This window comes from Pogona vitticeps, chromosome 4 (genome assembly GCF_051106095.1).
Source record: "Pogona vitticeps strain Pit_001003342236 chromosome 4, PviZW2.1, whole genome shotgun sequence".
NCBI classification, from domain to species: domain Eukaryota; kingdom Metazoa; phylum Chordata; class Lepidosauria; order Squamata; family Agamidae; genus Pogona; species Pogona vitticeps.
In genome coordinates this window covers 126,424,219-126,451,240 of record NC_135786.1, presented here as the reverse complement: position 1 = coordinate 126,451,240, position 27,022 = coordinate 126,424,219, and the positions used below count along the sequence as shown (strand labels likewise).

General features: G+C 41.5%; 1 protein-coding gene across 7 annotated transcripts in view; it reads right to left on the bottom strand.

Moving 5' to 3' along the window:
• Nucleotides 1-223: 223 nt before the first annotated feature.
• The window catches only part of SUCO (SUN domain containing ossification factor), a 69,195-nt gene continuing 42,396 nt past the window's right edge, over nt 224-27,022 (bottom strand). For 6 of the 7 annotated variants that reach the window (XM_072998288.2, XM_072998290.2, XM_078392452.1 and 3 more), the window contains 11 exons: nt 26,731-26,822; nt 24,842-24,904; nt 21,484-21,558; nt 18,874-18,958; nt 10,583-11,722; nt 10,019-10,106; nt 6,877-6,981; nt 4,915-5,069; nt 4,459-4,550; nt 2,886-2,941; nt 224-2,153 (listed from right to left, as the gene is read on the bottom strand). In XM_072998288.2, coding sequence (XP_072854389.2) covers nt 1,707-2,153; nt 2,886-2,941; nt 4,459-4,550; nt 4,915-5,069; nt 6,877-6,981; nt 10,019-10,106; nt 10,583-11,722; nt 18,874-18,958; nt 21,484-21,558; nt 24,842-24,904; nt 26,731-26,822 — 2,398 coding nt within the window. In that variant the 3' untranslated portion in view covers nt 224-1,706. The remainder of the gene's footprint in view (nt 2,154-2,885; nt 2,942-4,458; nt 4,551-4,914; nt 5,070-6,876; nt 6,982-10,018; nt 10,107-10,582; nt 11,723-18,873; nt 18,959-21,483; nt 21,559-24,841; nt 24,905-26,730; nt 26,823-27,022) is intronic. The other variant, XM_072998289.2, reaches the window with a different exon arrangement.

The window sequence follows — 27,022 nt, the reverse complement described above, 5'->3', positions numbered from 1 at the left end:
TAAGGATACCCATGCAGGCACAGAAATAACTCATATGTGTAAAACACAATGAAGAACAAAAAGTTGTGGAAGAAATGTCAGAAAACTGCAGTGGGTAAATGCAGCATGGTGACTCCCTAGTTATTAGGATGATTGAACCACTGGCTTAGATCAGGATCACCTACAGAGAAGATGATTACATAATAAATGTGTTCAAGAGGACAGAAGGGAATACATAATACACTTTAATTACAAGTATTCAAATTTATTTGAAAATTCACAGTTTCTACTGGCACTATAAATCTGTAATTGATTACAAGTTCCAGTGCCGCAATTTGGAAGATTCACGCGAACAGTACAATCCTTCTGATTTCCATTCTGGTTTGGGCCCCCTTCTCAATCTTGGAAAAAAAAACAGCAACACAAAAACCCAGGTCCATGTATTTGACTGGCTAGCTGTGCAGTCTAAGTACACCACTGTAAAAAGTACTCTAACACATGAAAGCTGCAAAACAAAGATTTTAAATAAGTCACATTATGTATGATATTTAGGAAAGGCATTCCCTCTTAGGAAAAATAAGGAGGTGCTACTGAAAGTGCTCAATAAGTTAACTTAGACAATGTAACATTGAAAGGACAAACGTTTCTTTCACACTCATTCTGCTGTACTCTCATTCTAGCTATTCATTAACTCATGTAAGAAAGTAGAAATACATGCACACACATTCAGACCTATATCATCCAATATAAACATTATGAACACATATTTTGGAACAGAATGTAGATTGTGCCATATTCCAAACTCTCTGTTGCTAGTGATGGCCTCATTTATCTAAAACTGGGGCAAATGGTCTTTCCCAATTTCCTAGTACAGGAAGACATCTAAACATCACAATGGTATTAATCTCTGTTAATTAAGCCAGTCTGGTCACAAGGCAAATGTGTTAGTATCACATCCTGAAGGGGTACAGTACCACAGAAAAGTGATATTAATTACTGCAACAGATGTACATACTTCTGGGCACAAATAAATTTGCAAAACAAAAATCTAAAGCATCGGTGGGCAATATGTGGACCCCACATGTTGTTGACAGCAAACCCTACTAGGCTATTTAGCACAGCCAATGGAGGGCTGATGGATGTAGAACTTGTAATCCAATAACACCTGGAGGACCATATTATCATCCAGCTCAATTTAAAAAGAGTTTACCTGGCAGTACTTCCAAAGCATCAAAGTCATATTGCTTCATCTCCTTGGAGGCCAACATAGTGTTCAGTTACACAGCAGCGCTGTATTTTCAGAAAATTTAAAGGTACAAATAGAATTGTTCCCCTCCAGTAGTCTTACAAATAGAAAAAAGGCACAAAAATATGGGAAGGTGCTAGAAATAGGACCACAAAAAAGGGGAAACAGTTATGATTTAGCTCTGTTCCACTGAAATTGAACTTTGACCTCAGACTTTAAAACGCCAGCAACTGTAAAACACTAAAAATGAGTCCCTATTCCACAATCGCATTCATCCCAAAGTTGTCCATATATAAAGTCAGCTTTGAAACAGCTGGAGCTTATTAACCAAGGATGGCCTTTGCCACAATGCTATCTACCTTTAAAACAATCACCATACTTTCTAGATGTTTCCCAATGAAGTGAAGTCTTCTTCCCTGTCATCCAAATACTACAAGAGTCATCATATAAAAAGTTGTCATTATGAAGAGTTCAATTAATTCTAAAGGTGCCCAGAAATAGTTGTGACACCAAGTGTTCCCACAGTTAAATCTTTGTTTCCTTTGATGATATCGTGCAGGCTGGGCAAGGACCCCGTCTTAGTCTGTATTAAAGTTTTTATGAGCTTCTCCTGTTCTGGGGCTTTAGATCGCCTTCGTTTAAGAGCCCTCTTCTCAGTTTTTGTCTTTTGGATCTGTCCATTGCACAAACCTGTGCATGCTGAAATGCCACAAAAATAGGACTCTTCAGACTGTGATGAGGTTTCAGAGCTTCCTTCCGATGGAGGACCTTTGTATGAAGAGTGATACACATCACCTATATTAGAGAAGTCTCTCTGGTTTGTAAATGGCTTCCTGCTTTTTATTTCTCCATTAGGTACCTGATGTACTGGCTCAGCTACTGGCTTGACAGTTTCAATTTTCTCGCTTTTATATTTACAACGTTTCTTCTAGAAACAAAAGAAAGAATTACGGTATATTTCCATTTATAAGACGACCCAATGTATAAGATGACCCCCACTTTTCTAACCCCAAATTAGAAAATTTGATTGCTGCTTTCCCTGCCACTTCCTAAACCCGGGGCTTAGCAAAAGGAAGGGAAAAGCAGAGGTCCAAGGGCTTCCTGATCACTGAGTCTGCAACCAGCAGCGGAGGCAACAGCAGCAGGAGGCGGAGACTGAGACAATGAAGCAGCTGCGCTCGGCTGCCTTTTGCTGCTGCCCATTGGCCACCGCCGCTGCCCAATCACAAAGAGACAATCGCTGGAGAGGGCAGTGGTGGCAGCAGTCAATGGACAACCATGAGAGGTGGCCAAGCGCGGCTCCTTCTTTGCCTCAGTCTCCGCCTCCTGCTGCTGCCTTCCATGTATAGCACAACCCTCAATTTTTCCTCTAATTATTTTAAGAAAAAGTGTTGTTTTATACACTGTAGTAAGCAAGTGCCCTTCAAAGTCATCCTTTCAATTCAGAGGCACAACTTCATATGGACCTTTCACCATCTTCTATAAATTGTCTTAACAGAAACCAAAGCTGAGTAGCAACACTGCTCTTCATCTAGCTAGACCTGCCTTTACATGTACACAACATAGAATCAAGCTAGGGAACAAGCTACTACCCACTGGTAAGTTAACTGCTACCAGTTTCACATTAGTATCAAGTGCAAATTTTGATATAATGAAGTACCTTTTTTTCTGGAGAAAATTTCAATGGTTCCACAATATAGAAGTCATCTGGGTCTACTAAAGGAAAAAAAATGTTCAGAGTGTATAGAAACACTACTAAATTTATACTAATCTATGTATATGGTTGTAACCCAGTTCATATTGTGGCTACCACCCCCAGTGCTGTTTGGCGTCACACATTTTGAATTCACCTTTGAGAACCAAACAGGCACATACAACTATCAGGAATATTTGGGATTCTCATATATTTCCATTTTCAATAACATTTTTGTGCACAGACTGAGGAAGATTGATTTACATCAAAAGCTAGCTGTTCAGGGTTTTTTAGTGATACAATACAGGTATCACTTGTTCTTGTCTATGGTTTTCATATGGTGAGTTTTTTCTTTTAATAATGTAATTTATTCTATAGCAATATTTCCCTTTAAAATGATTTGTAAGCAACATTGAGCCCCCTATGATGGAAAAAAGGTGAGATATAAATAAACTGCACAGTTGAAAAAAGTAAGGATCTATGCACTCCTGAATGGGTGAGGTTTTATTGATGTGAATGCCTGGAATACATAAACTTTCCTTATGGGAGAAGAGGAAAGGAGCAAAAAGGTAGGATGAGCATATGTGGTGAATGAAAAGCCTCCAACAAGATGCCTGCAGCTTAACTGTTTGAAGGAGTACAGCTTAGTCCTTGTGGTTATGACTTGGAAGGATACTAAGGAGTTATGTACAAATACAGTGAAACTGAACTATTATTGAAGTTTACTCTTTTACTCTTTTATAAGGGGTAGGATTAGCCTTTGATTTCATGGAAAATGCTGTATGACTTCACATGATTTTGCATTGCTGTGAAAAACCAAGTTTAACCCTCTTATACTGAGTAATGATAAAAGTCTGGCAATCAGCTTGATTATTCATTGGCTAATATACTTGATGGGGATGTGGCGGCACTGTGGGTTAAACCGCAGAAGCCTCTGTGCTGCAAGGTCAGAAGACCTGCAGTTGTAAGATCGAATCCACGTGACGGAGTGAGCCCCGTCGCTTGTCCCAGCTCCCGCCAACCTAGCAGTTCGAAAGCATGTAAAAATGCAAGTAGATAAATAGGTACCACCTCGGTGGGAAGGTAGCGGCGTTCCGTGTCTAGTCACGCTGGCCACATGACCACGGAAGATTGCCTTCGTACAAATGCTAGCTCTATGGGATGGAAATGGAGATGAGCATCGGCCCCTAGAGTCAGACATGACTGGACAAATTGTCAAGAGGAAACCTTTACCGAATACACTTGATAACTAACTATATTGCCATGGAAAGCACACTACTGTAGCTACTGCTAACATTTTTCAGCTTCTGATCAAGGGAGGGGGCACTCAATTAAGTTAGCTACCTAATTCTTGATAGCCATGGAGAATTTAGCCATTTAGTGGAGTTACTTAATTACATGATTTCCCCACGCAACTGACAAAAAACCAGACACAGGTATAAGAGCTTTTGCACTACAAAACGAAGATTCTGCACTTCAGTACAGCAAAGATTTTTGCAGTAAAATGTTGTAATAACAGGTAAAATATTGACATTCCTACCTTCTTTACTGTTTAACTGAAAAGACTGAGATCTGGTGAGTGGAAAGGATGTTCTTCTTTTCAAATTCATATCATCATAGGATGAAACACATCTGCAGATGAAAACAAAATATCCATCTCGAACCAGAAACTAATTTTCTCTCTCCTTATTGTCACTCCTCAGAATTTCCTAAATCCAACACTAAGTCTTTCATACATACTAAGTCTTATATACAGCTGATAGTCAGAACTGAAATATTTTTTCACCACATGGCACATTTAATAATATCCATTTAATTAGTAAATGGTCTTGAATGATTTTTTCAGAATTAATTCAGCAATATATATTTATCTGTCCTTGCCTTACTACTTCTAATATCTTCACTCTTCAGATACACTTGATTGTAATAGACACCAGTATATTTTAAAAGGGTGCGGGAAAGAAAAAGTCTTAATTGAAATATGAAATAAAGTTACCTTTTGGGACTAGGATAGTGATTACTTTTGAGAACTTTTGAGAAATAATCATCACCCATCTCAGGCTTATTTTTGCAACGTTGCACAAAAAGCATCAAACTTAAGATAGCACAGAGTATCAAGGAAATGACAAGATAGCTTTGACGATCAGAAACCTGAAACAAGATATTTAGAGTTAAATATAAAATACACTCAAGGAAGCAAGTTGCAGCACAGACCCAAGGATCATATAACTCAACCCATTGCTAATGCAGGAATCCAACAGCTTTGCTTAAAAATCTTCAACAAGGAGCTTCCATAAACTTTCAAGACAGTGCATTCTATTATCAAACAAACCTTAAAATAAGAAAGCTCTCCCTCAAGTTTAGTCAATCTGGGTGTGTATGAGAAACTATTAATTAACCCCCCCCCCAAAAAAAAAACCTGTGGCTGCTTACACTACTCAGTTTCAGACAGTATTTGGCACATGGAACACTTATATGTTACCTAAGGATCCTAACTAGTTTTAAGGCTTACATATGTCATAGTATGTTCAAAGTGAACAAATCTGTCCAGAAGCTATATAGGTCAAATCTAAAGTACAGTGGTGCCTCGCTTAACGAGCGCACCGTATAACAACGAAATTGCATAGCGATGCGGTTTCCGCGATCGCTAATGCGATCACTTACCGATGGCCCCAATGGGCGAAACTCGCATAGCGAAGGTCGGTAAGCGTTTCGCTTACCGACCTTTGCTTTGCGCCCCGCGGATCAGCTGTTCGGCGGGTCCAAAATGGCCGCCGGAACAGCCGAAATGGCCGCGCGCAGCTTTTTCGCGCCCTCGGTAAGCGAGGGGAGGGCGCGAAAATGGCTGCCGGCTATGGGAAGACTTCGCTAAACGGTGAGTTTTCAGCTGATTTGGAATGGCTTTTTACTTTCCATTTAACGAAGTTTTCACATAGCGAAGGTTAATCCGGAACGGATTAACCTCGCTATGCGAGGCACCACTGTATTTCATTCACGGCATTAAATATGGGGGTGGAATGGGGTAGACACTGCAGGTTTAACAAAGGAATGAAGAGAAATCTGTCTTAGAAATCTATGCGTTTTATTATCAAAGCCCAACATGTTTTGAAGAAAAACCTCTCTTTTCATGGGCAATACAAAAGCACATTGTTATCAAGGCATTCGGATTATCTTGCCCATTATTTACAGAATGCTTTTTTTAAAAAAATCCTAATATTTATATGTTAAAATCCTTTTCATAAAAACAAGTATAAAACATTCTTTGAAACCCTGAACACTGTTCCCCATTGACCAGTTGCTAGGACTTAATATAAAAAGCAACAAGCAACGAAGTTTTTAGTATTTGTTTAGAGACAAAAACTCTCAAGACATTTACTGGTCTCACAGAAGTTTAAAGGTTGGTGAAATCTTACTGCATAAGTTACACTGCAGGCTAATACTGTCATCTGCTACGGTATTCTTTTTAGACATTAAACATTTGTAATTTCTCTCCAAAAGGTCCCTAGGCATCAATAGAATCCCCTCCATTGTCTGGAAGCTGTTTAGGGCTGTGGAAAGTGGGGATATCTTTAATTACTGAAAAATGCTGACTGTGGGGCAAACTTTATTGTGGTATAACTACCAGCAACAGGATTACAGCCAATAGTTTACTTGTATGTGCACCATTCCACACTATACAGCAGGAATTCCAAGTTTAGCATCCCATTTGCAAAACATTTTTCTTCCATCTATGAAGATTTTCAGTTATTCAGGTGAGGTTATCTGGAAGATCAGTTATGGCAACTACACTTCTTTCTTATCAGGTTGAAACATTTCACTACTCATCCAAGCAGCTTCTTCTCCTCAGACTAAAGAAGTTACTTGGGTGAGTAGCGAAACGTTTCAACCCAATAAGAAAGAAGTCCAGTTGGCATGACTCAACTTCCAGATTTTTTTCCGTATTATTCAGGTTTTTTACCTCTCTTTTTAGGTCAGTCACAGTTGATGAGAGGTTGGACACTAGCTGTGTCATGTTGGTCAGTTGTGCCTGTAGAATCTGGATAGCCTCAGTCTGCTTCAAATCCTAGGTGAAAAGAAAAACCCAAAAAATATTTTTGTAGTGTATTGTCTTGTTAAGGATGGCTATTGTTGCCACATGGCAAAGGAAAAGATATGAGATTAAGATATACCCAAGAACATACAAATGGAATACATGGTGTTCTTTCTTTAGGAACAATTGATGGAATATCTCAATTTACTATTAGTATCACAGCACAGTGGACTAAGATTAAATGGTTCTCGAAAGTTTTGGTTAAAGGATCAGATAACTGTAGTGCATACTGCAGGTTTCAAAATCTAAATTCTATATCAACTCCACCCCCAGTTAGAAACAAATTTTTAGCTCTTTATTTATTTATTGTATTTATATTGCACACTTCTTCAAGAAGGCTCACAGAATTGTGGGGAAAAAAGGAAAATAAAATAAAATAGAATTAAATGTTAAAATAAGATAAAGTTCGTTATATTAAAATAAAAATTAAAACACTTTGAAGTTTTTTATTAAATATACTAATAATAGGTTATCCTTAAAAACAGAGCCAATATACTGATTAAAATCTTAACAGTTTAAGGGAGGGGTCCCCAACCCCCGGCCCACTGGCAGTCCGTGGCCATGGCAGGACCGGGCTGCCATGGCAGGACCCGCCCCCTTCACACACTCCCGCCACCCGCACAGCCCACCACCTACATGCACGGGTTCTCCTCCCCTCTTTGAGCACGCCCCATGCACGGGGGGGTGTCCCCTCCACGCACGCCCCCCCAACCGGTCCACGACTCAGAAAAGGTTGGAGACCACTGGTTTAAGGTATATGATTTCCAAATGTGAAGACTTCAAGAGAATGAGCTAATACACTTTTCTGAATCCTCACAATGTAAGACTGCAAAAATTCAGAAGGATAACGGTTACATTCTATCCTAGGGAGATGCCCTTCCTGTTAATGTTCACACTAGCAGGTCACATACTCCTCCGGTACTTCTTCTGCACCATAACCACTCCTTAATGCCACCAGGGCAGCCATTAGCTTGAAAGAACAACCATCACTTCAAAAATGTTTGACAAGTATCTGGAGTTTCTCTTTTGTCCCAAGCTTGGATATATTTTATATTCAAGATGCTAAGTGAAAAGATTTTGCCTTTCAGTTAATCTATTCTGTTTCCTCTAGTAGGTTGTAGACTGCTTAAAAAAGGTAAAGGTTCTCCTAGACAATTTGTCCAGTCGTGTCTGACTCTAGGGGGTGGTACTCATCTCCGTTTCCAACCCATAGAGCTGGCGTTTTGTCTGAAGACAATCTTCCATAGTCATGTGGCCAGCGCAACTAGACATGGAACACCGTTACCTTCCCACCATGGTGGTACCTATTTATCTACTTGCATTTGCATTCTTTCCAACTGCTAGGTTAGCGGGAGCTGGGACAAGCGACGGGAGCTCACTCCATCGCATGGATTTGATCTTTTATTCAGGAAACAAAGGTAAATAGTAGGAAGGGAAAGGGAATTTCTAGAGTACAGTATATAAAATAATTGTAAAATATACATATGTTCTTTCATATCCAAATTCCGAAATAGCTACTGTATCAGAAATTCCCACTGGAAGGAGCCTTGAGAACCAGAAGTCTAATTTTTTGTTTGTTTCCAGTGATCACATATTCTGTGAACCGTACTAGAGAAATCCGTCCTGCACCAAAAAAAGTAAAATTTCTTGAAAAGCGTCAGAAAGGTTTGGATAAGAATGCTCAGGGGATGGGCTGGTTCACTTCTAAATATGGTGATCAGACAGTTTGCTCTTTGCTGGAGTGAGCTGTCCTGTCTGTGCAGTGGACTAAACTACAGTATTGTGAGGTAGCTTAATAAGCAAGCCACTTCAGGATAATGCCAAATTAAACACTTCCTCTTCTTCTCAGTGGAAGAGCAAAGAGAATGGAAAAAAATTATTTAGACTTTATTAGGTCAGCAAAAATGGTTTCAGGCATTTTCCCACTTGGCTCCAAAGCTGTGAAATTCTCTCTCCCAACACCTTCATATGGAGCCAGATTTGGACAAATTTAGAGCAGGTTTGAAAACCTATCTGTTCAAGTTGGAGCAACAGGTATTGAGTGTAGGGAGAGGTCAGTGACCAGTGTATTTTAATTGAACTTTGATTGAACAGTTGGTTAATTCTTTTTGATTTCTGCTCATTTTGAAGCGTTTTATGTTGATGTACAGGTTCATACATACACCTACACTCAGGTACAGAGCGTAATATAAATAAATATTATGATTGTTATTATTGTTTGTAGTTTTTTAAAATCTACCATGGTAATGGATTCAGCTGTAGGCAGTTTTTTGACCAGCCCTTTAAAAGAAGGCAAAAAAATGAATAAGTGATACAATGCATTTTCACTGCCCTAAAAATAATTCACTTCCTCTGCTTGTCCACTGATGAACAGAGGAAGCATTAACTTGCCAATATCCTGAAGTGGCTCTCTTATTAAGCCATTTCACAACACTGGAAATTCCCACTGGAAAGAGCGAGACCAAATAAGGTTGTTCATGTTCTAACAGACCATTTAGATGTGAGGACTGCACCAAATGGAACACCACACTTCTACTTGACCCCAAGCAATCCTATTTAGCCTGCACCAACCTGCAGTAAAAGAGCCCTGCAAACAAGCCCTAACTCTCACCTGCCACTTCCCAACATATTCTAATCATACCAACCAGTCAACATTCAGCTTTGTACTCAACTTTCTATCATCCATCTGCCAGTCATACCATCGTGCGACCTATGTAAGTATACTATTCAGGCATTCAGAGCCATTAGTCATACAAACCTATCACCAATTATAATTACAAATACACTTGAACATGTGGCTAACCTGGCAGAATCACTAGAGTAACCTGGCTCAGCAGTAGAAAGGAAACACTAACTGCTGTAGTTGTAGAAACTCCCTTATAAGCAAAATAAAATTAAAGAAGTATCTTCATATTCACCACACAAAAACATAAGAGTACAAGTCATAGAAAAACAGATTTGCATAGAGTACACATGACACGTCTTAACTAAATAACAAGAGTACACATACCTGTTGTTCTGCTATACGTGATGTATTCTGGAGCTTTATTATAGTTTTATTAAAAGCTTTCTGCATTTCCTCCATTTGCTTTCGGTATCTACGAAGTGAGTTAGACAAAAGTCTTAAGACAGTACCCATTTTTCCTGTCTTGTAAATCTATTTCTAACCCTATCACCACCACTTAACTGGAAATGCAAGAATAATAAAGTACAATTATAATCTGATATTGGTACTAATATAAACTATTTTTTCTGAATATACATACTGGCACTCTTGCCTACTGCAATAAGGCTGAGCTTCCCAGCTTCAGTGCTTCCATAAATGTATCTGCTTTGCATTACTCTTTGCTCTGCATTCACAAGCTACAGAACATACAATTATCTTTTTATCAACTTCCACGAGCACCCTATTTTGGCCATGCCTTTCCCCTTACTCAGCAGCTTTGGGAAGCTTTCCATGTGAGCTGTAATCCTTTATTTTCTTTAAAAAATCTATAGCTTAGATTCAGATGGAAGAGGCTACTTAGCTTTGTTTCATAAAATATGAACATAATGCTTCCATTGCTATTTATACCTTTGACTAAGTTCTTCCAAGTAACGGCTGCTGAGAGACATATTTACTTCCAGGGCTTTAATACGATTGTTGAGTCTCATAAACACAGACTCTTTTTGGTTTGATCCATGAACAAGATTCCCATTTGCATAACCCAAATCCGTGGAATTCTGCAGTTCAGCATAGAAGTCTGTAGCAGTTCGTGGCAATCCACCACCAGAGACAGGAATAGCAAGAAATGTTTCATCAGCTGTCTGTTCATCATCTTTTACTTCCAAAGATGATGATTCTACAAGAGATGCCATTTGCTTTTCCATTTCTGAAGAACTCACTTTCATTTCTCCATCATAGTTTTCTGTGGCTACTGTACATTCAGGATGTGAAATAGTTTCTGTTAGTTTTCCAACAATTTCAGCTGTTGTTTTTTCTTCTGTGCTCACCTCCTTGAAATCAGTTAAAATACTGGTTGCAGGTAGCTTCTCCACAGCAGACCCTATTACTCCATCATCTTCTGCAGAGATTTCCTCTTGGGAAGATACTTCTGGACCCTGAGATATAGTCTGATGTTCTGTAGCTTCTAAGGACACTTCGACTGTAGAAAGTGACTTGGCTCCTGTGGTAACATCCAAGAGGACAGACTGAGATACTGTCTGTGGATGACTGGGCTCCAGTTCAAAAGCACCTTCAGACTGATTAATATGAACTTCATTCAACATACTGCTTGAGATGTTCACAACAATTTCAGATGGCTCTGCAATTAAGGTTTCTGATTTCTCTACAGGTTCCTCATATACTGAAATATGCAATGATTTGGTTGGAACTAACTGGACTTGCCAAATATCTGCAGAGTTATATTTTTGCAAAGTGCTATCAGTTTTGCTGTGATGATGATGAAGCATCCCTATTGCTGAACACCACTTGAACAAATATTCTGAAAAGCTGGAAATACAACAGACTGCCACCAGCTCAGAGCAATAGATCTGTGTTTCACTCTCAAACCACGGTATTTCTTCCTCTTGTTCGTCACTGGCCAGTAGGGTCACCGTTGATAGACTTGCTTCCTCTTCATATTCATGGACTAGCTGAACAATTGGGCTCTCTCTTGTTATATCTAAGATTAACAGCTCCTTTTCAGTCTGTGGTATCTCTGAAGTAACAAGCCTACAAATAGAAGTTGAAAATCACATCAGATAAAGATGCCATTCCTTAAAAAACATTCTTTAAAAAACAGTGCTGGGGGAATAAATTCCTTGACTCTGCCAACTTGGAAATTATCATCATTCTGCATCTAATCCTTGTAGGTCTTGTCTTCCAAACTCATTGACCTGGGATAACTCATAGGGGCGGCCATTTTCGGGTGCCTGTGCAGTGAAAAATGGCTCCTAAACACAGCGGGGAGCCATTTTGAGCACCCGGCGGCCATTTTGAAAACCCATCAATCAGCTGTTTTGATAGTCAGGAAGCGAAAATCAGTTCCCGAAACAGGGAACGGATCATCGCGCAGCGAAATTCCCCCATTCAAAACGTCATTTTGTGATCATTTTTGCGATCGAAAAACCTCGTCGTAATGCAGATTTGTCGTTAAACGGAGTGCCCGTCTTGCGAGGCACCACTGTAAACACTATTGAAGGCTGCAATGTTATGTTCATAGTTAAGTGATTTCTTTTAAAAATGTAATTTCTACAATAAATCTGATCATAATTGTTCTCAGGAATGGTTATTGGGGCAATGTAGTCGAAGGGAAACTGAATTTTCTCATGCAAGATATGAAGGAAAAATGACAGATTGAGGTGTAAATCTATAATATACAGTGGTGCCTCGCATAATGAGCGCCCCGTTTAATGGCGAATTCGCGTACCGATGCGGATTTTGCGATCGCAAATGTGATCGCATTGCGATGTTTCCTATGGGGAAAAATCGCTTTGCGATTTTTCCCCATAGGCCCCATTTTCCCCCAGCTGACCGGCAAGGGCTTCGGAAGGACCACGGGGGAGGGCTCCCCCACTGTCCTTCTCAAGCTCCTGCCGGTCAGCTGGCCGAAAAAGCCAGCGGGCGGCCAGCTCGCTCCTCCCGGGGCGGCGGGGGAAGGGAAAGGCCCCTGGCACGGCCGTGCGCCTGGCTCCCCTTCTTCCGCTCCACCTCCTCCTCTTCCTCTGGGGAGGAGGCAGTGGGCACTCAGCCCAGGGCCGGCAGCGAGCGGCGCTTTGGGCGGCTCGCTCCTTCCTGGGCGGCGAAGGCGGCAAGCGAAGGGAAAGGACCGGGTGCCAGGCTCCCCGACTCCCCCTTCACCACCTCTTCCTCAAAAGGTGGTCTGTCGGCCGGCTTGATTTTCCCAGGGTGGCGGAGGCGGAAGGGGGAAGGGAACAAGCCCTGGCGCGCCGGGCGCTTGGCTCCGCCTCCCCCTCTGCTTCCAAACGCTGGCAGCTCTCGGCTTGGTCTTCTCGGGCCGACGGAGGAGGGGGAAGGTGGAAGGGAAAGGACCCTGGCGCGCGGGGCGCTTTGCTCCACTTCCCCCTCTGCTTCCAAATGCCGGCAGCCCTCGGCTTGGTCTTCCCGGGCCAACGGAGGAGGGGGAAGGTGGAAGGGAAAGGGCCCTGGCACGGCCAGGCACCTGGCTACCCTTCTCCCGCTTCACCTCCTCCTCTTCCTGGGAGGCTCCTTCTGAAGAGCCCCCCGGCCAGCTGGGGGGAAATACCAGCTGATCGGCGGTTCCAAAATGCCACCCCGCTGTTTTCTGGACAGACTCCTCACTTACCGAGGCAGCGAAAATGGCCGCCCCATGGAGGATCCTCGCTGAACAGTGAGTTTTTGCCCCATCAGAACGCATTAAACAGGGTTTAATGTGTTCCTATGGGGTTTTTCTTTCTGTTTAGCGATGTTTCCACATAGCGACGTTAATCCTGAAACGGATTAACGTCGCTATGCGGGGCACCACTGTAGTAATATATTTACATCTAGGGTAGAACAAAGACTGATTAAATTGGTAGTCATGGGTGTGGATGAGAACAAACAAGAGGAACAAGGAAAAATAGTAAACAAAGCAGAATTCCTATCATTTTCTTACCTAATTCTGTTTTCAATATTTTGTTTAAATCCACTGTAGTTTACTAGAAGACAGTTGGATTGTGCAAGTTAGAAAACCAAGATAGAGAAGTTACTTACCTGTAACTCTGGTTCTTCGAGTGGTCCTCTGTGAATTCACACTAATGGGTTAACCTGTGCTCGAGCAGAGCAACTTTGGAAACTTTCACAGCTTTAAGCACTTAGTGCCGGGACCTCCCCTACACCGGCTATATAACTTCGCCCCTGGCATCCAGCGCCTCAGTTCTAAGGAACCGACTGCTGCTGCCCAGCATGCCATGGCACACGTGATGGACAGCAGGGAGAAGGGTGGGTGTGAATTCATAGAGGACCACTCGAAGAACCAGAGTTACAGGTAAGTAACTTCTCTTTCTCCTTTGTGGCCTCTGTGAATACACACTAATGGGTGACTGGCAAGCTGACTAACCAAGAGGAGAAACTTCACAAAAGTGCGGAAGCGAGGACAGCTCGACCTACCGCTCCATGGAGAAAGGCCGTTGAGGATGCTACTACTCTAGTAGAGTGAGCTCTCACTGATTTTGGAAGAGGCGTCTCTGCCAGGTTATAGGCAAGACGGATGGTCTGGACTATTCATCTAGAGATGTTCTGAGAGGAAGCCGGTGCTCTGAAGGAGCAGCCGGCAAAGGTGATAAAGCGATGTTGTGAGGCATGAAAAGTGGTTGTGCGATGTACATAATATGACAGCACGCTTCACATTTAGAGCGTGCAGAGCTCTCTCAAGCAGTGAAGATGGTGTGGGAAAGAAGACAGGAAGGACAACTAGCTGGTTCAAATGGAAGCCAGAAAATACCTTAGGGAAGAAGGTAAGGTCTGGCCATAAGGTTACTTTGCAGAAAGGAGGACCTGCTCTTAGTGTAGCCAGTCCTCCAGCTTTGGAAACTTAAGGATATCGCCAGTAGAAAGGCAGTCTTGAGGGTTGGCAAGTGGAGTGATGCCGACACCAAGGGCTTGAAGGGAGGCCTTATAAGCCGCCGAAGAATTAATTGGAGAGACCACTGAGGTGTTAGTGGTCTACAGGCAGCGCGCATATTCTCCAGGCCTTGGAGAAATAGTTTGCAGGAAGAACGGGCCAATCCTAGGTGAAACAAGTGAAGGAGAAACTGAAGGAATGCGTCTAGAGACATTGGCCTAGTAGGCGAATGTCGTCTTGATGCAAAGTGACAGAACGCCTACCCATTAAAGGACACCTACCCAATTAAAGGTGGTAGAAGGTCTGCGAGCACGATTGAGCACATTTGTTACTATTGGGGAAGACTCCAACTCAACAGGTAGAGGGACTCGAGGTCCAGATGAAATATCCGACCCTTGTCCCGAGATAGTAGGTGAGGGACCAGCTGCAGCCTGAAGTATTCTGTGGCTTACGGGAGCAGGATCAAGAACCATGGCTAGTGAGGCAACCAAGCATGACTTTTGCACACTCATGTTGGACTGGAACAACAGTCCTTTGAAGAAGGGGGAAAGGTGGAAACCTGTAAAGGAGGCCGCATGACCAATTCATCAGGAAAGTGTCTCCTAGGGAGTTGCAGCTGATGCCGGTTCGGGAACAGAACATGGCACAGATCTTGTTCGTCCGGGATGCAAAACGTCTATGTCTGGAGTCCCCCATCAACGACAGAGGCAACAAAAGACGGCGTTGTCAAGAGCCTGCTCGTGAGAGCAGGACTGTAGTCTGCTGAGATGGCCTACTACGGGATTGTTCTTGCCTGCCAAATGTACAGCCACCGGATAAATGCGGCAAGCATAACACCATTCCAAAAGGTCAATGGTGTGAAAGAGAAGGTGTAACAAGTGAGTGCTGTCTTGCTTGTTTATATAACAAACTGCAGTGGTATTGTCTAATGTGACCTGGACCACCTGACCCCAGAGTAGGGGCTCAGAAGCCCGAAAGGCCTTGGTGATTGCCAGGAGCTCCAGCACAATGATATGCAGGCTGGCTACTATCATGGGCCAGCGGCCAAGGGCAACATGGTGGCGTTGACAAGCCCCCCCCAGCCTGGTGGGCTGGCATCCACCACTGACCGAACCAACCAGGTCAAGAGACTAAAGGGTCTCCCTATCCATAGGTTGGGGGGGATCTCCACCAGTCCAGTTGTGCATCAAGTTCCGGAGTCACCTGGAGCAACATGGATGGGTGGTCGCAAGGTATCTGAAAGAGTGAGAGAACCCAGGCTTGAAGGGACCGCGTCCTCAGTCAAGCATACTGTCCCACAGCTGTGATAGATGCCATAAGCCCTAGGACAGGGAACCAAATGCCTGAAGAAAAGGAGCATAACAAAGCATGCATTTTCCCAGACTTGTTGTCAGGGGGAAAAAAGCCTGCTTCAAGAAAGCATCCAAAGTTGTATTAATACAATTTACACATTGTGCAGGTTGCAAAGTCTCTCTGTGTTGAATTTTAGTCCTAACACTGACAAAAGAGACAGTGATTCCCCCAACTGAAACCATGAGAAAGTGTTGATGATCTGACCGGATGCCATCATGAAAATGAGCATCGTACGGTAAACCAACTCCCTGGACGTAACATGTGAATAACAGAGTCCAAAGAAGCCATACAGAAACTACATAGAGTAATAAAAGAATTCAGGCCTCCATCCTTTTTGGGGGGTGGCCATAACATGGCCTGTGGCAGGGGATACAACGAATTCAGTGGCATAGCTGGTAGCTATGATAGAGAGTACCAAAGTGTTAGACATGAAGGACCACCAATTGGAAAAACAAGGGGTCAAACGGACTGACTGGTCAACGACAGAGAAGTCAGGTACAGTAAAGAGACCGCTCAGTTTTGCGGTCCTGCCTGAGGTATTGTTGGTCAGGCCGCTGCCTGCCTACATGTCTAGGGGGTGGTGGCTGGTATCTTTGGGGTTGAGGCCTTTGACGTTCCTGGGATGCCCTAGGCTGGTAGGAACATCTCCAGGTACTTGTGGTTGTTACGCTGCAAAAGACCATGCCACCTTCTGGAGCTTGAGTAGGTTATCAAGAATAACAACAGTTTTCTGACCAAAAAGCCCTACACCATCAAACAGCAGGACCTCGACCCGCCAACGGTTTAGATGCTGGTTTTAAGGCGTGACGTGCCCGCCCCAATGCCTCCTAGTGATATGGGAGGCCTTAACTGTAAAGGTGCACAGGAGCTACCTGCAGAATGGGCAGTGCCAAATTCCATTAGTGGTGATGATAAGCACCCATGGCAGAGGAGTAATTGACTACATGGCAACCAGGAAATAAAAACGCCAACCAAAGAACTCCTTATCTATTAACGGTAAAAGAGGGTGTATATCTGCGGCAACTGATATGGGTGTAGGAAGATTAGTTGGAAAATATTCCTCCCCCTGTGACTCTTGTAGGCCCCAATCCTGAATAAGGTAAGTCCTTCTGACAATCAGGGGAGAAGTCTTTCCTACCATGATTCTGACCAAGTTCAGTTGCAATACTGTTGCCGGGATGGAGAAGCCTGAATGGATTAACAGCAGGTTTGGTTGAGCCCGTGCACACTTTGCTGCCAGAGCCGAGTTTGAGGAAGCACTGCACCTTTGAGGCATAGGTGGAGGCACAAAGCACTCCTTAGCCCATGGCTCAGAACAGTGGCAGGTGGAGTAGAAAAGGTGGCGGAAAAGGCTGATGCCTCCCATACTGAATGAAAGGGACTGGTCCTGCACGAACTTGTCGGCGTGATAGGACCCCCCAGAGGAAAATTACTCAGGTCTACCTGACAGCGGCTGGGTTCTTGGTTTGACTCCTATGAGTCCTTTCCCAATGTGCTTTTACCCCAGTCAGGAGAATCACTGACAAGCAGGGATAGTGACTGGAGCTACGGGAGGCACATTCTTCTTCCAAGGGCAGGGCTACAAACGCCCAACTCACTGCAGGTTTAACAGCTCTATGAACGAGCCCCTTGATGCAAGAGGACTACGCCACGCCAACCTCCAAAGAGACTTTACCCCAGTTAGGCGAATCACTGACAAGCAGGGATGGCATCAGGAGCTGCAGGGGGCCCTTTCTTCTTCCAAGGGCAAGCTAGGGCTGCTGGTAGCCATCTCTCTGCAGAGTTAGCTCAGATGCTGTCCTCTTCTTTTTTGACACAAAGAGGAAGTGCAAAGAGATGGATAGCTGTTGCTCTTGAGCCTGGGGGTAACCTTGCTAAGAAGGTAAAAGAGACCTTATTTCTTTAAGAGAAAAGCCCTGAGGGCTCCAAAACCAGCTTTGTAAAGCTTTTACAAGGAATACCTAATGCCAGCTAGTTCTCTTCCCCCAGGCAGAAGAAACAACTTGTTAATGAAGAAAGAACAAGGGGAGATCAAAGAAAAGAAAGGAATATAATTTTTTTTAACTTGCAAGGTTCCGAATGAAGCTGCTGCTACAGCGGTGGTTGAAAAAAGAAGTAAGGCACTGGGTGCCGGGGCGGAGTTATATAGCTGGTGCAAGGGAGGTCCCGGCACTAAGTGCTTAAAGCTGTGAAAGTTTCCGAAACTGCTCTGCTCAAGCGCAGATTAACCTATTAGTGTGTATTCACAGATGTCACGAAGGAGAAACAACGCACTCTACTTGGGGCTGCCTTTGAGGCTCATGCGGAAACTTCAGATGGTCCAGAATGCGGCAGCCAGGCTCCTTAGTGGGGTGAGAAAAAACCAACACATCTCCCCCACTCTGGCTGCTCTGCATTGGTTGCCCATGCGTTTCCGCGTCAACTTCAACGTGCTAATGATCACTTATAAAGCCCTAAACGGTTTGGGACCTCAATATTTGGCAGATCGTCTTCTCCCACCCAAATCTACCCGAATCCCCCATCATTGCCAGAAGGGATGGCTGAGGGGTCTGACGCCGAGAGAGGCTCGGAAGGAAAAAACTAGAAACCGGGCCTTCTCGGCGGTGGCCCCTTGGCTGTGGAATGCCCTTCCAACAGAAATTCGGCTGGCACCCTCGCTGGGTATTTTTAAAAGCCAGTTAAAAACTTGGCTATTTAAGCAGGCCTTCCCTCCAGTCAGCTAAGTCTTTTTATTTCTTCTTTTCTCATTCTATCCCATCTTGGTAATCCTTTCTCAAATTAATTGACTTAATTAATATTGCAACTGTATTTTTATGATTATATATATTTTTATATTGATTTATTTTTATGTTGTAAGCCGCCCCGAGTAGACATGGTCTAGAGGGGCGGGGTATAAATTTAATAAAATAAATAAATAAATAAATAAACAAGCATGTATGACACTTACTCTAAGGTAGGAACACTGGTTGGCTCTGGCAGTTCGGGGGCTGCCACAGAAGTGGCAGTTGCATTTTCAGCTATGCTTGTATTTCCTAATAAAAAGAAATATAAATTTCAAGAGACTAAATCCCATTTAATAAAGCTTCAGAAAATAAACATACGAATGAATCACTTTCTCGTAGAAATTGGAAACACGAAGTAACGGAAAATCTGAACAAACTGCACATTTCAATTCCCAGAGATTACAGGATAGTTGTTAAAACAAAGTGACAGGAGAAAGGGAAAGACATGTCCTCAGTTCCCAAATCTGAAAGAAAATCCATCACCAGTAACTGCTACTTCTAATGTGCCAGTTGTCTTGCCTATCCCCTCACATTTTGTGCAGTGTCCAGGTAAATTAAAATGATTTGAATCAGGTTTCTGTGTATTGCTACTGTCTGAATTCAGCCAAAAAAAAGTTTCTTCTTTGTGACGCATATGGTTTAATTTGCCTACTGGGTGGTGTACAGTGGGGTCTTGACTTGAGAACTTAATCCGTATTGGAAGGTGGTTCTCAAGTCAAAAAGTTCTCAGGTCAAATCTGCATTTCCCATAGGAATGCATTGAAAACCATTTGATCCGTATCTGCTCTTTTCCGTCCATAGAAACTAATGGGAAGCTACTATTCCGCCTTCGACCACTAGAGGGGGATATTTTGTTTCTTTTTTTCTTAGGTCAAGAAAGGTTCAGGGAAGGCAGGGAAAATACAGTCCAGGCAGTACCAGGCAATCTGAAGACTCCCAATCCACTCTCTAAACGCTGGGAGGAGTGAGGAAGCAAACAGGCACCCTTTTCATTGGCCAACAGTTAACTGAAAGTTCAAATTTTGCACTTTCCCTGCCTCCCACGTGGTTTTTTTCAGTTCTTAACTCAAATCTAAGTGCGTAAATCAAGTCAATATTTTCCTATGAGAGCGGTTCTTAAGTCAAAATGTTCTTAACTCGGGTTGTTCTTAAGTCAAGACCCCACTGTAGTTTATCTACAGTCTGGCTAAATCAAAAACTTGCATAGTAATTATATGACCATACAGACCACACTTTTAAACTGGGATTAAATTCCAACAGATTAGCCAACAGATTGCCATTAGCTATGGCAACCTTCACAATTCCTTTTGCAGGTACATAAATATTCAGCTGGATTTGAGTAAGTAAGTAGTTGTTGAATATGTTTCTCCTCTTCTTACTGTGCATGTTTCATATGCTGTTGCCTGAAGGTGGGAGTAGTTAAAACTGTCTTTGAAATCCTTGAAGCAAGCTAGTTAGGCTGTTCTGTCATTTGTCTTGTGTTTCATTCATATTTGCATCTTTCACTGAAATTCTTAATTATTTGACTTTTAATTTCTGCTTTCTGAACACAAATATGTTTTGTAATTTTCAATAACTCTATTATTTATACTTATTTTACTTGAGGACTGCTAATTTTAAAACTTCTTCCCAAAGTCTCAGATATTAGTATGTCTTCTGGGTTTCACCTTGTTAGAAATCTTAGCATATGTACAAGCTGAGTCAAGAAAAAATTTTGGTTCCTGTTCACTATCCACCCTTTTTTCATACAGTTAAGAAGGTCTCCAGGGATGCAGAAATTTGTATCCTCCCTGGTGGAGATTCCATTTCACTGCCTTAAATTGTTGTCAGGGTCAACAAATTTGTTCTTACAGTAATAATCAAGTTTCAAAACAGCCACACTGCCTGAATTGCACTAAATCATCATCAACTATCTATGTACTTCTACTTGAAATATTCACAAGTTTTCATAAAAGCAAGTTCTCTTCTAGATTCTTGAGTTTTGGGGGAATATTTAAAGTGTTAAGAAAAAACTACATTATGAAGCCAAACAAGCTGTAACTGGAAAATAACAGACAAAGCTAAATATTCTCTATTGCATTTTGGTATTTTATCAACTGAAATGTTGGTCTTCTTACAATGCTCAGTACTTACATGTGGCATGTCTAACTTGGAAAAAGGCTTGGATAAATGGTCTGGACTTTAGCAGCATTTAGAAAAGTTTTACTGCCCACCTCTTGAATTCTAGATAAAATCCCACTGTGAATCACTTAGGTTATGTGAAATTCAGAGTTATCACCTTACAACTTAAAATCCAACTGTTAATACCAATTCTACTCAAATAGCCTACAGACAAGAAAAAAACGTCGCCATAATTCAGCGGCTCCACCCAGGCCCTGGAACTTCCTATGGAAGGAAACTTGTTTTCCCCCCTTCCCTAATAGCTTCGCAAATGATGGTCAAGCCTTTTTTTAAAATGAAAGACATTGCACTATTAATAGTTGTTCCATTTTTGCTGTGAATTTAATGGCTATGGATGTATTATTTGATGTAATAATAAAGAATAAAAATTCTCTAAATTAGTTACTATTTTAACTTAAATTGTTAACCCCTTTGACTAGTTAAGGAAAGACAAGGTAGAAAAGTAATGTGAACAAAGATAAATATAATCTGAAAATGTATTTTTTAAAAAAATATGGTAATTGTAGATGGGCAGAGGAAACCTCCAGTTTATGTCAAGGAAGCATGACCATTTAAAAGTAAACATTTATTACAAAAAAGTAACACTGACTTACCTTGCTCAGTAGACCCTTCTTCAGTTTTTGCTCCAAGAATATTAGCTGCAATATTTACCATGTTTAAAATGGCATCTAAAAAAATACAAAAGAAAATACATTAAGAGAGCTGCAGAAAACCAGACTCTCCAGAATTGTCCCTTTCCATGTAAATTCTTGGCATACTGCTTTGTCTGTGGGTACACAATTTCTTAGCATGGATAAGCACCCTAAATATAGACATTGATATAAAGGGATGTGCCCAAAACACAATTCCAAAAGTGATCTAGAGACTTTTGCCATGAACTACAACTAGATCGGAAACTAAATTATATTGTTCTGAGCACAAAATAGAACAGAAAGCTCTTCCTGCCCCGAGACAGTCAGATCTTCTCTGCCAGAGATAATCTCTCTACTCTAACTGCAAGAAAAGGAACAAAGATTTATCTCACGACCCTTCTCAAGAAATTGTAATAAGCTATAAATAACAAAGCACTTGTAATTAATTCTTTTTTCTCATACCAACATTATAATTAAGTTACATTGTGAGTGTGATGCACTGGACCCCCCTAAAGGGCCTGTGGCATTCGGTCAGAGAGTTCGACAGGCCACTTACCTACCATCTTTGTGCTGGAGCAAGTCCCAAGACCTCAGCAGTGCTTAGCGTAAGCCCTTTGAACATGTTTGACCTTAAAAGAACACTTTACTCTTACTTAGTACTTTGCAAGTACAGTGGTACCTCGCAAGACGGATACCCCTCAAAACGACGAATCTGCATGACGACAATGTTTTGCGGCAGCCATTTTGCGTTGCAAAACAGTGATTCCTATGGGGGAATTTCAGTGGATGATGATTTGGTCCGTGCTTCACGGACCGTTTTTTCGCAACACAACAATCTAGAACAGCTGATTGGCGGTTCGCAAAATGGCTTCCCTAGGGGCGATCCTTGCAAAACAGGTGTTTTCAGGCCCATTTTTCGCAAGACGGTAATTAAAAATAGCTCAATGGCGGTTCACAAAGTGGCTTTTCTATGGCCGATCTTCGTTATACAACAATGATTCTTCCCCATTGGAACACATTTAACAGGTTTCAATGCATTCCAATGGGGAAATGCCTTTTGCTAGGCGATTTCCCTAAACAGCGATTTCAGTGGAACAGATTATCATCATCTAGAGAGGTACCACTGTACAGGCACATGCACTTTGTGATTCCTTAGAACTCACAATAACTCAGTTAGGTAGGACTATTAAATGATAGGTAGTTTGTGGCCCTCTCCACTTTCTGCATTCAGCCTAACCCTGCTATTCGAGAAACAAGTCCTTCTGTAGAATTTTTATAATTATTTTTTATTAGAAAAATAAGAGTTTCATTAGAAATCAGTTTATATTGCACAAGCATTAGCATCAAGAACATATTCAAAGATAATTGCAGTTAAATAAAATAACTATTTCCCATTAAAATAATAAAACATAATAAGCTAACTAGGGTGGGCTATGGTGGGTAGCCCCACCTCCTTCTTTCTCCTTACTTACATCCTTTCTCCTTCATAAAACTGAATCCAGATGAGAACACACACACAAAACCATCAGAATCACATTCCAGTTTTCATTGAATTTCACATAACCCATCGTCCATTTTCTACTTTCCCAAACTCCTCCCTTCTTCATGGGCTTTCTGGCTGTTAATCAAATAACCTTAACAGGTTGTAACACCTTCCTCCTTCACTTATTTCCATGAGAGTCCAGGTATTGTTTATCTCTTCTCCAAATAGCTTGGAATGTTGAGTCTTTCATGGGCCTCTCAATGTGGCCTTCATCGCTATCTTGGACCAGGATGTAACAGTCTTCAGGAAAACACTTTCACAGTACTTAGAAAAACACATTCCAATGTCTCTCAAATCATCTTCACACAAAACCTGTCTGACTCCATTTTACTTTTCCCTGACTACATACCCCATCATCATGACAGTGAGTGCAATCTGATGAAAGATAACTCCACTCTATTTGAAATGTAACTGTAGCTTTTTTTCTTTTATAGATCTGGGATGCTTTCGTAAATCTTTTGATTTGTATGTATATATTTATTTATTACAGTCAAGTGGCCAGCTCGTAAAACATATCATATGGCTAAAATATACAATTTTCCTTCTGGATACAATGCAGATTATTGCTGGAAAAAGAAAATATGCTTATAAACAAGTGTTTTTGTTCTGGTCTCATTCTGCCACAACCAAGTTTGGCACCTGGTGTAAGCCATTTGATTAACATCTTTTCTGAGAATGTGGAGTTGGAAAAAGAGAATTTGCCTTCCAAAGGGTGTTTATGCTGTGTGGATTTTCATAATATTCATTATTGCTGTCATTAGGTGCAAAAGAGTAGATTTCAGATACTTTGAGAGTTTGCTGTCTACACTTACTCCTGACTAACCTAGTCCTTTTTACTTCTCAACACATATCAATCAGTTGGATTTTTGTACTGGCAGGACCCTTGTTGATATGCCTTACTGAATAATGACTTGAATTTTATTTAAAGAAACATAAAACAATCAACTATCTAGATTGTAGGGAGGGAAATTACACTCCAACCAGTTTTTTAGTCGATGAACTGCTATCTGAGCAGCTTTTGAAGCAGAGCGCTTCTATTTTAAAAGTAGCACTTCAGTGTGATTTCCCAAGTTTTAGAACTTTTTCTGTGCATTGTTCTTTTATAACACTGCAGAAGAACAGGGCTAATTATGACATTTGTTTATTAATGCTATTAATTTTTAAGAAAGAACAGTCTGCTAAGGCAACAGGGATGTTTCTTCAAATTGGAAGCATGTGTAGCTTATGAAGCTGTTAAAGTAAGGGGTGGCTTCCTCCTCAGCTGACTTATTGTCTTCCTGGGCATGACTCTTACACCACAATTTGTAGAGAAGATGCCTCAGTTTGCTCCTCTGTGGAGATCATAGCAGAACACACCCTGACCAACCCCTCCCACAGTAACAGAGAGGTAAACAGGATTAATTATGTTTAGCCTTCCCCACACACATATATACAATCTATCCTCACTACAGCCCCATGAAAAAGATTAGGTTAACCTGCATCTCATCTAAAAATTATAAATGAGCTTTGGGGCAACTGGGGGTTCAAATGCAGGTCTTCATAACCCAAGTTGAATATTCCCCGAAAGACTGTGCTAACTCCCAACAGATTCCACATTTCTGACTTGCAACCACATAGTGTCTGTGCATAGCATGGCTATGCATCCCTTTTACAGGCCTTAGTATGACTACTTATCTTTTAGGAATCTCAAAGCCTGTGCCTCAAAAATCACACCATCTAAGGCAATCTATGGCCTCTTTTCTACAATAAGTATTTTTTAAGATTCCAATTACTCACTTGTAGCAGAGCCCAGAAGATTCTTTGAAGATTTTTCTTCTCCGACATTGTAGTCCAAATAATCTGAATAATAATAATACTTTTAAAACAATACTTTTAGGTAAGCAACAAAGAAAAACGTATCTTACAGATGTTGCAACTCTATCAACAAGCCACCTCCAAAGTACATAAAGTACAAAAATCACAAAGGCAAAATTAAAAGAATATGGAAGCAAGATCAGGTCATTCCTTGGATGTTCAGAGGCATATTACACTCCTTTATTGCTTTCAGGGCAGAATATAAACATGGCCTTTAATGTGGTGAAATTTTGTGCTGCTGCAGTCAAAATTTGTAAAGGAAAGGTTTTAGTAAATTTATAATTAGTTTTTAGTTAACAGCAGAAATCTTCTGAAAGGGAAATACATACTAATTATGGTGCTTGAAGATTTTTTGTTATTTTATTTTCATGTTTTCATGATGATAGTAATTTTAAGGTGCCCAGAGTACTGGCCTAGCCACAAGATGGATTGGGCAACAACAAGTTGTCATCTTTAGAACAACTGTGCTGCATCAAAATTATTATATTTTATTCTATATATCAGGGGTCCCCAACCCCCAGTGCGCAGCCAGTTGCTGGTCCATAGCAGGACTGGGTAGCGGAGACATTTCTTCCCCGCACGCACTCCCCCAATGCACCCTACCCACACACATAGCCCACCACCTGCACACACAGGTTCCTCACCCCTCTGCAAGTGCACCCCTCCCCTCCCTGCAAGCACACCCTCCACTCCATGCGAGCACACCCCTGCCCTCCACAAGCATGCTCTGCGTTCCAAAAAAGGCTGGGGACCACTGCTGTAAATGGATCCCTTCCATTGCATTGAGGCTGTTTGGGACTCCATTTACAAAATAAGACATAATAATCTTGTTACAAGAGATTTAACATAAGAAGAGATTACATTTTTACCAGTGCAAGCATTTGTGGGCTGCAACTCTTAACGAGCAAAAGGCTAGACGAATTTTCTGCACACCCTGTTCTGCACCAGCACTATGTTTCCAGGCTCAAATCAACAATTACTCATGAGATACAACTTTAGTGCATGTCTTGTGGTAATCAGGTGACAATACACCTGGAAGAACTATTTGTCCATGAAACTTGGAGATAGGGAGGTAACTAAAGGGACTCTTGTCCCACCAGGGGTATTCTGGGCTCTCTCCAAAACTTTGCATTCCTAGCCATTTTACTGTGGAAGCACACAGAAAAACATGCAGGCAATATTCTGTCCAATTGCTCATTAAATCTGTTTTCACATTCTACTATACTTTGAAGGAATACAAAGGCACTGGTATAAATGACAAGTTCTGAGAAATACCTGTTGCAACACATTTTTTTTTGCCCTAATTCCTATTCAATTGCTTGAATTCAGCACCATGTTAGGCTACCTATATTTATGTTCTAGCTGCTTAGCATTCATTTATTGCCACATGGACACTCTTGCCAGAATCTTTCTGACTACAAATCTGCTTAACAAATCTTGGAAAACGGCCAAGGCCGCAGACTAAAAAAATGAAAAATAAGTCCGGGAGAGCTGTTTTCTATTAACTGGAAAAAGTGAATCAGTTTTTCACAATTTATTTTGCACACTATTCTTATACACATTGAAGTGCTTTGCAAAGCAATAGATATCTTGTTCAGCTAGCTCTCTCTGGCTATGGTTTGGACCATGAACTTTAAAGCATATTTTCTACTTAGAACCTACTACTACATACTTTCATTTAGACATCCTGTTTGGCCACCATCATGGCCTTGCTGTCTTCTTAAAAGAAAGATCAAAACCATCAATTTCCCTTGTTGGACTTATCGAGCAACTAAAATTAAATCTTAATTGTGAGCCAATGGCATACTTACCATAGTCTTCATCAAAGAGCTCCTGTCTTTCAGACTGGTACTGTGAATCAGCTATTTCCTCGTATTCTTCAACCATACTAGTTCCAAAGACCCTGCAACCCACATTTTAATTGAATTGAGTGGAGATGTGATAGAACATTTTTCCACAGCTACAAATGCATGTCAAACTGACACCTTGTGCAAAATCGACATGGACGGCATATTCTCATTTTTTATTAATTCAGGTCTTTTGCATGCATGTTTATAAGCTTCCACATTGCCCTTTGTGATTAGTTAATTTCTGAAAGTAAGT